The 15054-nt window shown below is 40.2% G+C and overlaps 1 protein-coding gene across 2 annotated transcripts in view; it reads right to left on the reverse strand.

Annotated features, from left to right (window-relative positions):
* The window catches only part of MTHFD1L (methylenetetrahydrofolate dehydrogenase (NADP+ dependent) 1 like), a 149160-nt gene that overhangs the window by 80510 nt on the left and 53596 nt on the right, over positions 1 to 15054 (reverse strand). For both annotated transcript variants that reach the window (XM_069010665.1, XM_069010666.1), the window contains 2 exons: positions 13553 to 13621; positions 5631 to 5742 (listed from right to left, as the gene is read on the reverse strand). In XM_069010665.1, the coding sequence (XP_068866766.1) occupies positions 5631 to 5742; positions 13553 to 13621 (181 nt within the window). The remainder of the gene's footprint in view (positions 1 to 5630; positions 5743 to 13552; positions 13622 to 15054) is intronic.

Genomic DNA, 15054 nt, shown 5'->3' on the forward strand with positions numbered 1-15054 from the left:
ACATAATAATTCATAAATTATTTCAAGAGTGTTTTAAGCACTTCTTGCAATAGAAATAGATAGTAATTTAAATCATTGTCACCCAACTTCCAGTTGCAGCAAGCTATAAGCAAGCATGATCTGCACCCAGATTATTTGTGACAAGGCAGTAAGGAAACTCAGCTTTCAGGAACTCTGACTTCATGCCAGTGAAGAAAAACACATTGCACTATATCTTGTCTCTGAAGACTTTCCTGATTACTGGTAAGAAAATTTGCTAAGATTTTAAAAGCATAAAGAAGGAGATGATTTTTTTGTTTCCACTTTACAGCAAGTGAAAGAAATGGAATTTACTTTTACCTCAGCAGCTGTGAGGAAAGCAATAAAAACGGCAGCCTGGATGTGAATGGCACCACCACCCACAAGTGAACGGCACAGATTCATGGACCTTCTAGCAGTAATGGTACCTTATTTTGCAGTTTGTGGTACCACTGAGACTTGTATTATTAGACCACAACTTTAAGAGCCTCTCAGCAATACCAACTAACACAGTATCACCTTCCCTCCCCCTCCCCACCACTGTCACAGTTGTGCCCAGCACAGCTGCTTGGGCAGCTGCACTATGAATGGGGTCAGAGAAAACCACTGTAAAGTTCTGAACATCCTTTTCCTAGTTTGTAGGACACACAGATCAAGACTAGGCAAGTAACACCTACACTGATAATGCCATCAACCATCCTATACCGCAAAACCTTAGCCTTGCGTTAACACTTTAACAAGAAAAGCCACATTGTTCAGACAGCAAAATATTGGAATGCAATCACAGTACAATTTGGGGTTTCTTTGTGAAAATAAGAGTGAAGAAGTCAGAGATTAAATAAACACAAGCTAGAAAGATGCTGGGCAGACTCTTAAAAATTAAAGCTTTCTGGAGGGTCACGGCATGGAATCCCCTTCTAATGGTATCTGTTGCTGCCTGTAGTATCAAGCAAAAAATATTAAAAATAAATCCTTGAACTTGACATTTAAATGTAATAATATCACATGTACTAGTGGTGCCAAAAGAAGTTTAGCCAAAGTATTTGGGCTTTATTTCCTTTTTTGGAAAAAGAGTACACTAAAAAATGGATTGAAGTGTCTTATGCCTTTAAAAAAAATCTACTGAAGATTATTCACTTAGTGTATTAAACACATACGATTTTTATAAGGCACTTTATAAACTTGTCAAACAATGTCTGCTCTGAGAGTATGTAAAATGGATACCCTTTGAAATACAACTTTGTATATACTGAAGAGATACTTAGAACAGCTAGCATCATTAGCTTACTCTAACCAACAGAGTACCAACACAATAAAAAGAGTCAATTACTTAGCTTATAAAAATTTACTGCTTCTACAAATTCTTTCCAATTACATCAAAGAAAGTGAACTTTTCTTAAGTCAGCAACAGTTTGCAGTAATTCCCTTCTTGTCACCTGATAAAACACACCAGGACAAAGTTGCCCAGCACAGCATGCTCTCAGCATCTAATGTGACATGCTTACCAGGAGTAGCAAAGAAAGCAATTGACAAACATGAAGTTCAAACCTGAAAAACAAACTTGAGAAGAACTTTGCTTTAGGATTCCAAGGATCTACTCATGCTTCACTTGTCTTCTGATGTACAGTAACCCCTCTCTTCAGCTGAAACCTCAAGGGATTAAAGAGATGGATGGGGTACTCTGTTGAGTTGTGTAGTGCAATAATTTCTGAAACACTGACAGCTCAGGAAAGCCCTGAGTTCAGAGAGCCACAAAACCAACAGTTCCAGGGACACAGCAGCTGTGATGATGGGTACATTCACTGTGCCACAATGTGGGTGCTCCCCATGCAGGGGATGCCTGCAGCCATGCTCAGTGGGCCACTCTCGCTCGCAGCAGGGCTGGGGGGAATCTACAGGGAAACACTAAAAAGCTGAGAGGACAGACAAGTGCAAACCAGCCAGTGGCAGCTGTGGCATTGCACTTAAAGTTCAGTGGCAAAACTCACATGAAGAACTCAAAATTAGAGCAAAAAGACTGAGTTACCAGTGCATAGCAACAAGGCTCAGGAAAGAGAGAAAGGAAAAGCTGAGCTAAAAGACTTAAGCTATCTAAAACCTAATGAGGGCCTTTGATTCATTTGGATACCTGAAACTGAAGCAGGGACTGCCTTCAGTTAGGGAGGGTTCACAACAGGACTCAATGGTTAAACTTCATTTAGATTTTTTTTTAAAGCAGGCTGTCTACATCACTGTTACCTGACACTACTCAAAAGACACAGCACGATGCCGTTCCAGCTGAAAAGCAAGCAGAGAAACAGGCAATGCAGGCCAGAGAGAGAAAGTAAGGTTTAAAAATAAATTTTAAAAGAACATTTTGAGAAGGTTTCTCTTTTTTTGCCTTGGCTGTGGCACATGGTCACACAAGCAATTGGATCTACACAACAGATTGGTTTCTCACTGCTGGCTGTCCCAGCTCACCCTCTCCTGCACCAGCTCTGGTGTTTTTGTGACTCTGGGCTGAACCGCTTCTGTGTTAAGTCAGCAGAAAACTAAGCCAACAAAAAGGGCAATAGGTTTCTGCTGGGATGTCATGCAAAAACAGTTGAGCACAGGCTGAGAAAGGAGACAGGCTTAGCTGCTCTGGCAGGACAGGCTCACTGTGATCAGCTCAGTCTGATCATCCACAGTAGCTTTACTGGCACTTGAAAGCTCCAAATGTGGCTATAATACTATAAATATTTATTTCAGCAAAAACACCATCTTACGTGGCATTATCTCATCTTCCCCCTGTCACACAAAGCTGTTTGCCCAGACACTGTCTGTGAGGGGGAAGGAAAGGAATTTTTTTTGTTGTAGCTGTTTTCAATCGAGACCAAGGCTCTAGTTTAGCTTGTCACGTGGCTTTGTGAACAGGTGTGCTGGTGAAACAGAGGGGTTGCAAAGGACTGGAAACAAGCAGCTGGAGGAAGGAGGGTGCCTAAACCAGGACAGAGAGTTTAAAAAGTTTGTATTTGTAAAACTGTGTTGCAAATTCAAGCCATGCTATTCTCCTCAGTACTGTCCACACACTTAACAGGAAATTCTCCTCTAAAATAAATACAGTGTAAGTGAAAAAAAAAAAAAAAAGAAATAGCTATAAACTCTAAATATATAAATCAATAAATAAATGAATTGTATATCTTTTATATCATCATCCCATCTCAGCTCTGTGAGTGAGGTAACATATGTACATTAAGGTATTAATTCTACTATTCAGGAAAATAATTTAATAGCAGACTCTGTCACAGATTTTTGATGTTCCTGCTTTGGATGCAACTGAGAGCTATCTCATAGCCTGTGGTCCCTAAAATGCCTCTCCCAGCCACGTGGTTCTGCAAGATACCTTTCTCTATTCCTAGCACCTTTTGGATTTTTTCCTGAGCTTGTGGAACTAACCTACATGGCAGAATGTGAACTGTAATCGCCCATACAAGATTTAATGAGTGCCAGATCTAATGCACAAGAACACTGACAAAAGGGAAATGTGGAACAGTGAAAACTTATTTTTAGCAAGAGTAACTAAACTTATTCAGCTACTTACCTAACTGCAGCATAGCTGCCCTGCACGCCAGCTGTCTGAATTAACTACTGGATCAGCTTTCTCCGTGGAATTTCAATGGCCATGCAGGGGTCAGGCAAACTCCACAGTGAGCAGGAATGCAGTGGAGTTTTTTGCTACCTGCTTTGCTGCACAGATTCACAAGGCACTGGGCTCTCCATCGGTATGGATGTTACCTCAGTGTGGACTGGTGCACACTTTGTAGCTGTGATTTTAGACTTCGGTTGTGTAGGGTAGGATAGAACAGTATTTAATAAACCAGCGAGTGCTACATGTAGTCTCTGCCCATGTGCTCTGACTAGTTACCAAAAAAATTTATTTTTTTAAACCATAAAGCTTAGGGTAATTACAACCATTAGAACAAACATTTACTCTTGTGACTACCTGTAAAGTTTATTTAAGCAGGCCACTCTGTGAACTATTGCTTTTAATAATCTAACAAGGATCTACAAATCATGCTGAAGTTCCTGGCTCTGCAGAGCAAAGGCAGTCTTATTCTGAAGCCAGTTTCATGGGGATTTGTGTTCTGTGGAATAAAATCTGAACAAGAGCCTTTAGCTGGCAACGCACAAAGGTTTTCCTATATTGAAGCTATGCTGCTTTGTCTCCCAACAGAGAAACTGGAGCCAAAGACAAACAAAGCAGAAAAGAGCGTTAAAGACAAACAGGTGGATAAGACTGAAAAAAAAGCACGAAATGCAAGGATATGCTCTCAGTGCCTGAGGGACGCACTCAATGGAAGGGAATCCAAATACAAGGCAATACATTTTGGGCTCTGAAACCAGGATCAAGACTCAAGACTGTCGCCAACATACTTTCCCTCACTTGATACACAACTGACTCCTCAGTTGAAACGATTGCTCACTGCAGAAACAAAGTCATTTCACACGGCTTACGAAAAATGTTAGCTACCCTAAATGATTTTGCTCTTCATTCCACAAATCCATGTGACAACAAACATGGCCCAGTGAAATACAAATTCAACTATCATTAAATAAATGTATTCAGAATGCAAAATATTCTTTGAATGGATGTTTGATGAATAGAGGGATATAAACAGACCTTTAAGCTGTACAACACTGTAAAAAAAATCCTTTCCAATATGTAGGTATGACATAAACATATATATCCATGTTTCTCTACTAGTTTTAAGGATGCTAGCATAAGAAACCTTGCTACATTTTTCACATTGCTGCCTCTTTTCAAGAGCATTGTTCCACAGGTACTCGAACTCCAGCTTTAGGATTAACGTAATCCATCCTGGGTGTTCAGGACATAGAAGAGAATGGCTGCAGCATTACTACTGCAAAGAAGCAACACCCCTTTTATTTAATTAATTCTAAGGTTTAAACAGTCACTACGATTTTTATAAAAGCTAGTTCATTGTTCAGCCACAAGTTTATTTAGCCTGCAACTGTAAGCTCTATGTGTGTCTATTGTTGTTTGTGCAGGCTGAATTCCTAATATAAAAAGAGTCTGTCCACTCAAATGCTTTCATGGGAACATAAGGGCCTCATGGTGAGGTTTGACAATGCAGCTGGACTAACCTAATGGCTCACAGCCACCAAAATGAGGCTGTATTAATCTTTCTTCTACCATCTTGCCTCTGCTAGTCCTCTGCACTGGCTCAGGGACATCTGACCTCTGATTTGGCTGACTTTACTGAACTGGTAGAGAAATAATTCAGCAGGAAAAAAGAATGGTTTCTGTTGGTTTATCAAGTGTGGCCAGATGAATACCAATAGATTGAACAACAGGATATCTCTTTCAATGCAATCCAGTCATTTGACTGGTTCAGACTCCTTGTTGAGTCTCAAACATGGTGACAGGACCATGGTGACAGGACTTGAGACGAAAGGCAAGGTAAGAGAAGAAGTGCTTTTGGCTTATTATATACTCACTGTAAGATTATTTTATACTGATATTAATAACAAATTAGCATTCTTACCTTTAACTACTAATTTTTCCATTCACTTGCAATACTGCCAATTTACCAACAGATCATAATACAATAAACTGAGTATTTACTTACCTACAAATCCTTTCTCTCCAACTAATTTAAGGGCAATTTTATCTGCCAAAACAGAAGAATTTCCATGTGCAATGTTAGCAAAAGGTCCAGCATGAACAAATACTGGTGTTCCCTGGATGATAAAGAAATATACGTAAGTAATTCAATATATAGATGTTATGGTTTAACCCCAGCCAGGAACTAAGCCCCACACAGCTGATTACTCACTCCTCTACAGTAGGATGAAGGAGCAAATCAGAAGGGTTAAAGAAAACTCATAGGTTGAAATAAAGACAATTCAATAGGTAAAGAAAAGACTGCACACACATAAGCAAAGCAAAACAAGGAATTAATTCCTGCTTTCCATGGGCAGGCAGGTGTTCAGCCCAGGAAAGCAGGGCTCCATCACGTGCAATGGTTACTTGGGAAGACAAACGCCATCACTCTAAATATCCCCCCTTCCTCCTTCCTCCCACAGCTTGGTATGCTCAGCATGATGCTATATGGTCTGGAATACCCCTTGTGCCAGTCATGGTCAGCTGTCCTGACTGTGTCCCCTCCCAACATCTTGTGTAAGCCCCAGCCTGCTTGCTGGTGGGGTGAGAGACAGAAAAGGCCTTGACTCTGTGCAAGCCCTGCTCAGCAATAACAGAAACATTTCTGTGTTATCAACACTGTCTCCAGCACAAATCCAAAACACAGCCCTGTAGTAGCTGATGTGAAGAAAATTAACCCTATTCCAGTCCAAACCTCAATAATTTTGCAGACTAATCAAAATTTTGTATTAATCAAAGCACATACAGCAAGAAAGTGCCACTAGACAATTTAGGGGTTCTAGGTACATCTCAGGTTCTTGAGACCTCATTCACTGACAGGCCTTGATGTCAGAACCTGCTTAATTCCTAGAAAGGTAACAGACAGTAGTGCAACCTTTAGGTAACTTGCACAACTTCGCCACCCCACTTTGTACTAATAATGTTTCATATTTCCACAGCTCTAATACTGTGGTGTGCTATTCTGGCACATGAACTACAACAAGCACTAAATGCATTGCTGCAGATACACAAATAAGAGCCCAGCTCCAGCCCTACTCCATCCCTGTGTGCTCCTGTTTTCCTCACTGGCTGCAACAGCCATTCCTGTGCAGGCAGAGGAGCCAGCAGAAGCCATGAGGAACCAGAGTCAAGGCTTAAGGAGCAGGAGAGGGAGATGGCAAGGGACATGCTGGGGTACAGTGGGGATACTGACACAGTGGAAAACATTCGCTGCTGTTGGGAACCCAGGTGCAGAGCCAAATTCTCCTGCACCAGACACCATACAAATACACAGGAAAAGTTGACTCTGTAGCACGGACCAATCTAAACCAGGGAAATGAGAAGCAAGGAATAAGCAAATTAACTAGGTATAGGGAATTTCTAAGGTAGGAAACAGTTCTCAGCTTCCCTCTCATATTTTCGGAAGGCATCCCAAGGAAAGGAGAAATTAGAAAGTAAGCATCCACAGAAAGGGATTAGGATTAGGTAAAATGACATTAACTGCTACTTTTTCTCTAAATCAGAATACACAATCAGACAGAAGGATGTCACTTCAGCTGTTTTGCTAGAAAATACTTAGGCAAACAAATGCCTGTAGTTGTGTTTATGCATCTTAAAGTGCCCAGCTGGTCAAAGAAAAGGTAAGCAGACAATTTCACATTATCTCCATTAATGTTCTTCTCACATTCCATACTAGGAACTACTGTCAACCCTCAAAATCTCGGGCAAACTACAGGGCAACCTCCCTCAAGTTCTGACCAGAGACACCAGTTAAGGAGGACAGTGTTCTAGGGATCAGCTGTAGGGCACATCCAACAGCCCTGAGCCACAACCTGGAAACTATTAACCATATAATACAAGCTGGTTCTTCTTCCTTCCCTCCCCCAGCCACCAGTGTCTTAAGGAAACAACCTACATAAGGAAATCTCTATTTCACTACTGTAATCTAAACGGTGTTTTACAGAAAACACAGACATTTTAGTAATGATGAATAGAAATTATATACAAAAATGATGTATCAACAAAAAGCACCTCTTCTTATTGCTTCCTTTAGAAGTAATAATATATAATTAATTGTTTTGCTCAGAAGAAAGACGAGTGACTTTTTAGCCATTGCCACGTGCACACATATGGGTGGGCTATTCTCCAGGAATGACACAATTAAGCTACAACTCAGGTAACTCTGCCTCGAACATGTTAGAGTGGAAACAGGAGCCAAAGAACTAAATAAGGAGAAATTGTGCCCTGTAACAAGAGAATCAATGTAGATCACTATAATTAAAACACAGTGACTTCATAGTGTTTACTTAAGATTAGGTTTCTTTTCTTGTTTTCTATCTGCTAATGGACACATACTGCAACATCAACTGGGACTTCACACAGGTACGCAAAAAATTAACATGAACTATGTATGCTTTCAAAGTTTAATTGGGCATCCATTTAACAGGTGATGTGCAAAATATGTTATCCCTATTCCAAAGAGCTTGTAACATACAGAATAAAATGCAAACGACTTCCACCAAATCAAGTTTAAGCTTTACTTCTACTTTAATCCAGTATTTACGCTTCTGGCATTCAAATAAGTAAGACCACAAGTTTTCAGCTACCAGACTCAGATCCATACTGATGCCATGATGATTTTTTGCCTTTTCTTTTATACCCCTTTTATATACCTGTTTATAACTTCTGTATTCTTAGTGCTTTTTGCCTACATTTTTGGCCTTGTTTGTCAAGCGAGGAGACTAAACATTTTAGAAGCTTCGTAGCTAGGGATCAGTGTGCCCCAGACCCCAAGGTCCTCTCCAGAACACATTCTGTAAACCAAGATAGAACCATCCAGGGGAAAGCTCCTTGGGGAGGGGGGCTCATTCAAGCCTCTCATCAGGGAATTTTTGATAGATATGCTAATTAGTAAGACATATAATGTTATACCAGATCAATTGTGGGTGTGCATTGCCGGGTGCATTGAGGTGCATTCGACCTGGACGTGTGCACCTAAGGATCCTTAAAATAAATACAGAGGTAAAAATCCCTTTTTCCCTTCTAACTGTGATTCTTGATTTTAAGACCAGGAAAAGGCATCAATACAATTTATTCCAATTTGTCTTTTATTACACAGTATGTCTAATTTTACTCTTCCAAGCCCTAATTTCTTGTGGCAAGCAATTAAAGGGCTGGTCTTGTTAGAGCCCAGTGCACACATGGGCAGATGAGATGCACGGACTCAGAGCCACAGCCAGTGACTGGGCAGCCCAGCACATACCGCAGCAGCTATCCAAAGAGAGGTGCCAGAAGGGTCTCCTCCTACATTCCCTGTGCAACTGTGCTTCCAAGAGTTTGTCCACACAACATGGGTAGGAAGGAAATTTGGACTGCAGGATCCAAAATCCAGAATATTGGAAGTCAAGAGGCTCCCATGACTAACTTGAAATCCAAACATACTACTAAATCACTGGCATAGACAGGTGCCCCTCCCTAGAGCTCTGAAATCCACCAAAAGAAAAGGAAAAGCTACTGGACTGTTTTTTCACAAGAGCAATCCTGGCAGAAAAGTCAAGTCTAGATACTAAAGAGAGTGAACTCCAGAAGGGCCTTGGGAGCCTCAGGCACACACTGGAATAGGGACAACAATGTCTTCACAGGCCAGCTTTAGTGACTGTGCCAGTCCATCTGTACCAATTGTTTTTGCCACTTATTTTTGCTACACTCTTAATAAACTATATGGAGAACCAAACAGTGGCACAGAAATGCATTCTGCTGGCTGCTTTCAGTACAGAAAATTTTATTACCCAAGTTTCAGTAAAAGAAAATAAACCCAGAATGTCAATAAATATTTGAAGTTATCTGGCCGCTAGAAGGATATTTATAATACTTATTACCATCCTTCTCTCATCTTTACTGTGATTGGCACTTCAAAAGTAACACAACAAACCATCCCAGAGCAGCCAGCCTGCAACTACAAAGGGCTGTCCCATAGAGCAGCTGCTCTGTTACGCATGGTATAAATAAATGCTAAACATTAAGGGATCAGTTGACAAGAGAACAAATCTGTCATGAGAAACATGGATAAACACTATGAAATCATTATGTACATTCCAAACAAAGTAATCTCAATTTTACAGCACTGGATGTAAGTTCCACTGAAGTTTGTGGTTATTGTAAATGGAGTGCTCTGTGTCTCCCATTTTGAGATTTTTACTGTCATTCCTGCATATAAAACACTGTCGATCACTAACAGTTTCAGGCAGAATTTATGGTGTCAGAGTAGCAGGACCGTGACAGAAAGCAACCCACCACAAAACCTCTTTAAAAACCAGCAAATTAAAACACACATCAATGAACACACATATGAAAAAAAGCACTGACATAAGTTGCCAGTTCAGTTCCACACAGGACTGACATTCGGTCATTTTTGATTTATGACCTTCTAAGTCTCTTCCCCAGTGCATGCAGACATCCATATAAAGCTGGTACAAATCGACCCAGCATGTTGTTCTTCTCCCTTTTCACAGGCCCTTAGAAGCAACTCCTCAGACTTCCACGGCTTAACACAATTCCCACCTACAGGCTCGTGGCCAGATCACAGAGGAGTGCAGCTGCACTGGCTACTTCTATTTGGCTCCTATCTCTGCAATGGCTACTTCCAGCCACTGCTTACCCACAGACACTAGGACTTACATATTAAATCAGCCAAATCAACTGTCAGTCATCCAGATCTCCTGCTCTCCCTCACCAATAGTCTTTTTGCCATTCTCCAAAGTGATCTGGATGACCTGCTTTGGTGAACAGTTTCATCCCTAATTGCCAGATGGGTCCATGGTGCCTTCTCAGCTGTATTTGTGTTCTCTATAACCATATTATTTTTCCACCACCTATGTGCTGTAGGATCATTTCTAATTTTACTGTTGTCAAATTGCAGTGCTGTTGCTAAAGGTCTTTACACTTTTATGAAGAACTTTTTCTCCCTGAAGGGATTAGGATTATGTTGCCCAATTATTTTTGGTAACCTCTTTGGAAACTTAAAATGCTAACTTTTGGGTACTACTTATTAGGATTTCAAGTGTATTTCAAGTGTAATGTAGGCTTCAGTTATCCTTATTTCTGATTTGCAATTCACACATTCATCAGAAAAATGGCATTACCTATAGCAGAAGAAACATTATTGCATCTACCTACAACTATCTACATCTGCCTCAGGGTATACTAGGATTTGTTTGGCTTAAAATCTGTCATGCTAGAGGGCTCTAAACTCACAAGCAGTTCACTAGAGTAAATTCAAAAGTGTGCAGGGCACATGTTCCTTGTTCCCCTCCTTTTTCCTTTTTTTTTTTTTTTTTTTTTACTGAAGCTATTAAAAGTAGCACCTCTTGCTATTCAGATGAAGCATTATTCAGATGAAGCATTAAAAATAATGAAGAGAGCTCAACAGCATAGGCAGCACTAGAGCAGGCCACTGCATCCCCAGGAGGGCCAAGTGTGTCCTGAGGAACATCAGGCACAGCATCGCCAGCCGGGCAAGGGAGGGGATTGTCCCACTCTGCTCTGCACTGGGGCAGCCTCACCTCGAGTGCTGGGGCAGTTTTGGGGGCCACAGTGTAAAAAAGGACATGAAGCCATTAGGGAGCATCCAAAGGAAGGAAACAAAGATGGTGAAGGGCCTTGAGGAGAAGCCATATGAGGAGTGGCTGAGGTCACTTGGTCTGTCTGGCCTGAAAGAGACCAAGGGACCAAGGGGAGACCTCACTGCAGTTACAACTTCCTCATGAGTGGAAGAGGAGGGGCAGACACCAATCTCTTCTCTGTGGTGACCAGTGACAGGGCCTGAAGGAATGGCCTGAAATTATGTCAGGGAGGTTTAGGTTGGATATCAGGAAAAGGTTTTTCAGCCAGAGGGTGGTTGCACACTGGAACAGGCTCCCCAGGGAAGTGGTCACAGCACCAGCCTGATGGAGTTCAAGAAGTGTTTGGACAGTGCTCTCAGGCACATGGTGTGACTCTGGGGATGGTCCTGTGCAGGGCCAGGAGCTGGACTTGGTGATCCTCGGGGGTTCCTTCCAGCTCAGCAGGCTCTGTGATCCTACATGAGAGCAATGACACAGTCCAAAAGGACATCAGCCAAAGCAGAGCACTATCTTGGAAAACATTTAGATAAACTGGGGATCTCCACTCTTTGATTTGTGACTTACATTAGCCTGCAAGCCAGAAAGTATCCAAAGGGTGACAAAAACTCATCTTTAAGACTCAAAGAGGAGGAGTGGAGCATGAAGCAGTCTTCCAAGCTGCTTAAGTTTGCTGTTTTAAAAATAACTTTGTGAGAAGAATTTAGGGGAAAAATGTATCTTTGGGTAATGTGGTCAGGGTCCTGCTAACAAGCAATAGTGTTTGATGAAAGTTGGCAGATGTTTCAGCCATAGCATAGATTAGACTAGAAAAGAATACCACATAAAAGGCAGGAATTTTATTGCATAGAAATGTGAATATAAAGAAATGCAGGGAAAAAAATATATGCATGCATGTCCCAGAACCAAATTCCTATCAATCAAAAGAAACTCTCCTGACATTTATAATTGTCTTTCCGAACACTGCAACAAAACCACAGTATTTTCCAACAGATACGCAATGTGCAAACAGAGTGACTACACAGTCAGAATCAGAGCTACCTTGTCACAGGAGCTTAACACACACAATGTTATCCAAGTGGTGACTTAATACTCAGCTCTGGCTGTGACATTCTTGATCCTATGTGACCTCCAGTTTCTGCTATTGGATGTTACATTAAAATTATCACACACTCATACAGCCACATGAAAGAACAGATTTTCTTTGCAGGGGAAAATAATTAAGATGGCTATAATAAAATAACATAGACTTAAATTCTATTTTTCTAATATTCCCTGAGACAAGGAAGTTATCCCGATCCAAAGACAAAAGCGAAAAGTTAGTTATCACTTTGACATGCTGTAGAAAATGAGACATTTTAATCTGGTAATTTTATCAAACTGGAGATTGATTGCACTGGTATCTTTCTGCGTTCTTCAACTTTTCACCATATCAAAAATTGTTGTGAAATATTCCAGCTATGTAATTTTGATAGTCAAATGGAAAAAAAAAAAAACAAACACTGATTTTTCTCCAAGTGCATTTGCTGTTTCATTATTTCCTTTTTTCTTTTTCCTTCTCCCATTGAATGTTGCTCATCATTCAGTTTCCTGCCAAAACATCAATACTAGACTGCCCAAGCACAAAGTTAGGTTGCACTAATTCTACATTCTTTAAGCTTTTGGAAGCAAGCTCACTAGGGTAGGTGTAAAACATTCCTCTCATAGCCCATCAAAGCTTCATTTAGTCCATGACGGCACTATGGCAAGACAGGGTGGCTGGGAGCCATCTTTTGAAAATGCATAAACAGCTAAAAGGACCCTCCTGTGATTAAGAATGGCACAAACTGTAGTACAGGTTAGAAAGGCCACAGCAAAGCTTCTTCTTTCCACACAAAATGCTGGGCTGTGGGAATCGTCATGGGAACATCCCTATAAAAGGAAGTACATAAAAAGGAAACTTCCCCATAAGAACAAGGTGGGAAACAGCAGCAAATCTGTGACTCACATGACCAACCTGCCTCCCAGTGTGCTCAGAACCAGCTCAACAATGCACTGCAGCTTGTTTGCAACACTAGGTAAAATTATGACTACAGCCAGATCTCAAAGAGAAAGAAAACCACCAAAAAGATATAAATGCAGATAGAGTCGAATAGTTAACATAAACAAATGAACATTTGCTAGAATCCCTTTATGGATCTGACTCTGGCTTGAACTTTGAAAGTCAAGCAGAGCTGCTGAAGAGAAGCACGATCAGAACAATATGGAATTTGAAAGTTGGAGAAGGGCAGGCATCATAAGCCATACTTACCTCTAATGTCTGCATTAGTGTAGGCTTAATTGCATCTTTCATCAAAACTGCCAAAGCACCAGTTACTCCCTAAAAAACAAGAGTCCACATTTTTACTGACTTAGAAGTCAATTCTAAGGTGCAACATTTCCAAGTTACACTTAAGTTTATAGTTAAAACAACTCTCACAGTTCAAAGCAGTGTTCAAGTCATGCATATTATTTAGATATTACCTCAAGACTTCTAAAATCCTGTACTTAGAATGTGTCAAAATCAAAAATTATTTTGTTCTGAATACACTTAAAAGGCACCAGGTAATTTCATTGTCCTATTTCATGGAGAGGTCAGAAACAGAATTTAGTGATCAGCATGAGGATGTTCAAGGTAACAAAAGATGAAGTGCCAAAGGCCACTGAGACCTGAGATAGCAGGAAGACAATAACTTGCTAAGAATGCCTAAAGAATGACAGGTGTATTTCTTTTATGACAGAATCAATAGCATAAATCTATAGCTAGCAACAACCAGAAAGGGAACTTTTCAAGACTTGTACAAATATATACATAAGAGATACAGGATGAAGCAGCCACAGAGTTTACCAGGGGCAGATAACAAATACATCAGAAGACTAAAAGTTAGAGGTGCCTTACTGTGATGATGGAAGCACAAAAGGAGCTGAGCAAATTGCAGACTTTTGGTTGTAAAAAACCTTAGTCCTCTCTAAAATTTTGTTGAAGTATAGATTTTACACTGACTGACCTTAAAAAAAAAAAAAAATCATTACATCCCTCTACACCAAATTTCAATGCTCACTTTAGAAAAAATAAAAGGCTACAGAGTGTGCACATGACTATCAGACTATATGAAGAGTGCTATCTAGAAACCACCAACATATGTTCAAATTCATTCTTGAATTACTTTGATTTTGAGATGATGTGTTTTGTTTTGAAAAAACTAGATCATGGTTCAAAAAAACCACAGTAGTGTTATAAAGAGTGGCTCATAGACTTGCCAGAGAATGCAAAACAAAATGAATTTAATATATTTTTGTATTGAAAAGAAACATGAAAACCAAACAAAAATCCTAGCTGCTGTAAATTGTTTAAAATGAAGATTGAAAAACATGGGTACAATATCCAAGCAGCCTATAAAGAGACGAACAATAATATCCAAATGAAGAAAAGCAATAAAACCAGTGCCTGTATAATTCTCAACACAGCTTTTGTCAACTAACCCAAAATTTGAGCAATCAAAGTCTGCATGAAAATTTTGACGGCAACAGATAAGAGACATAAAAGTATGTGGTGATTGAGTAATTAAATTAAATTTTCCCCTTTCTGAGCATCACATCTGAGCATGGACTTCAGAGGAAAATGACGCAGAATATTTGGCCTTAGATAAAACTGAATTGAAACCAAAATATTAAAACTGGTGTCTACTAATGCATAGCAAGTGTTTCCTTGGAGGACTGTGAGGGAGAGAGTGGGAAGAAAAAGATTTTTCTTTGCACTTTGCATTTCCCACT

The sequence above is a fragment of the Aphelocoma coerulescens genome, chromosome 3 (genome assembly GCF_041296385.1).
Source record: "Aphelocoma coerulescens isolate FSJ_1873_10779 chromosome 3, UR_Acoe_1.0, whole genome shotgun sequence".
NCBI classification, from domain to species: domain Eukaryota; kingdom Metazoa; phylum Chordata; class Aves; order Passeriformes; family Corvidae; genus Aphelocoma; species Aphelocoma coerulescens.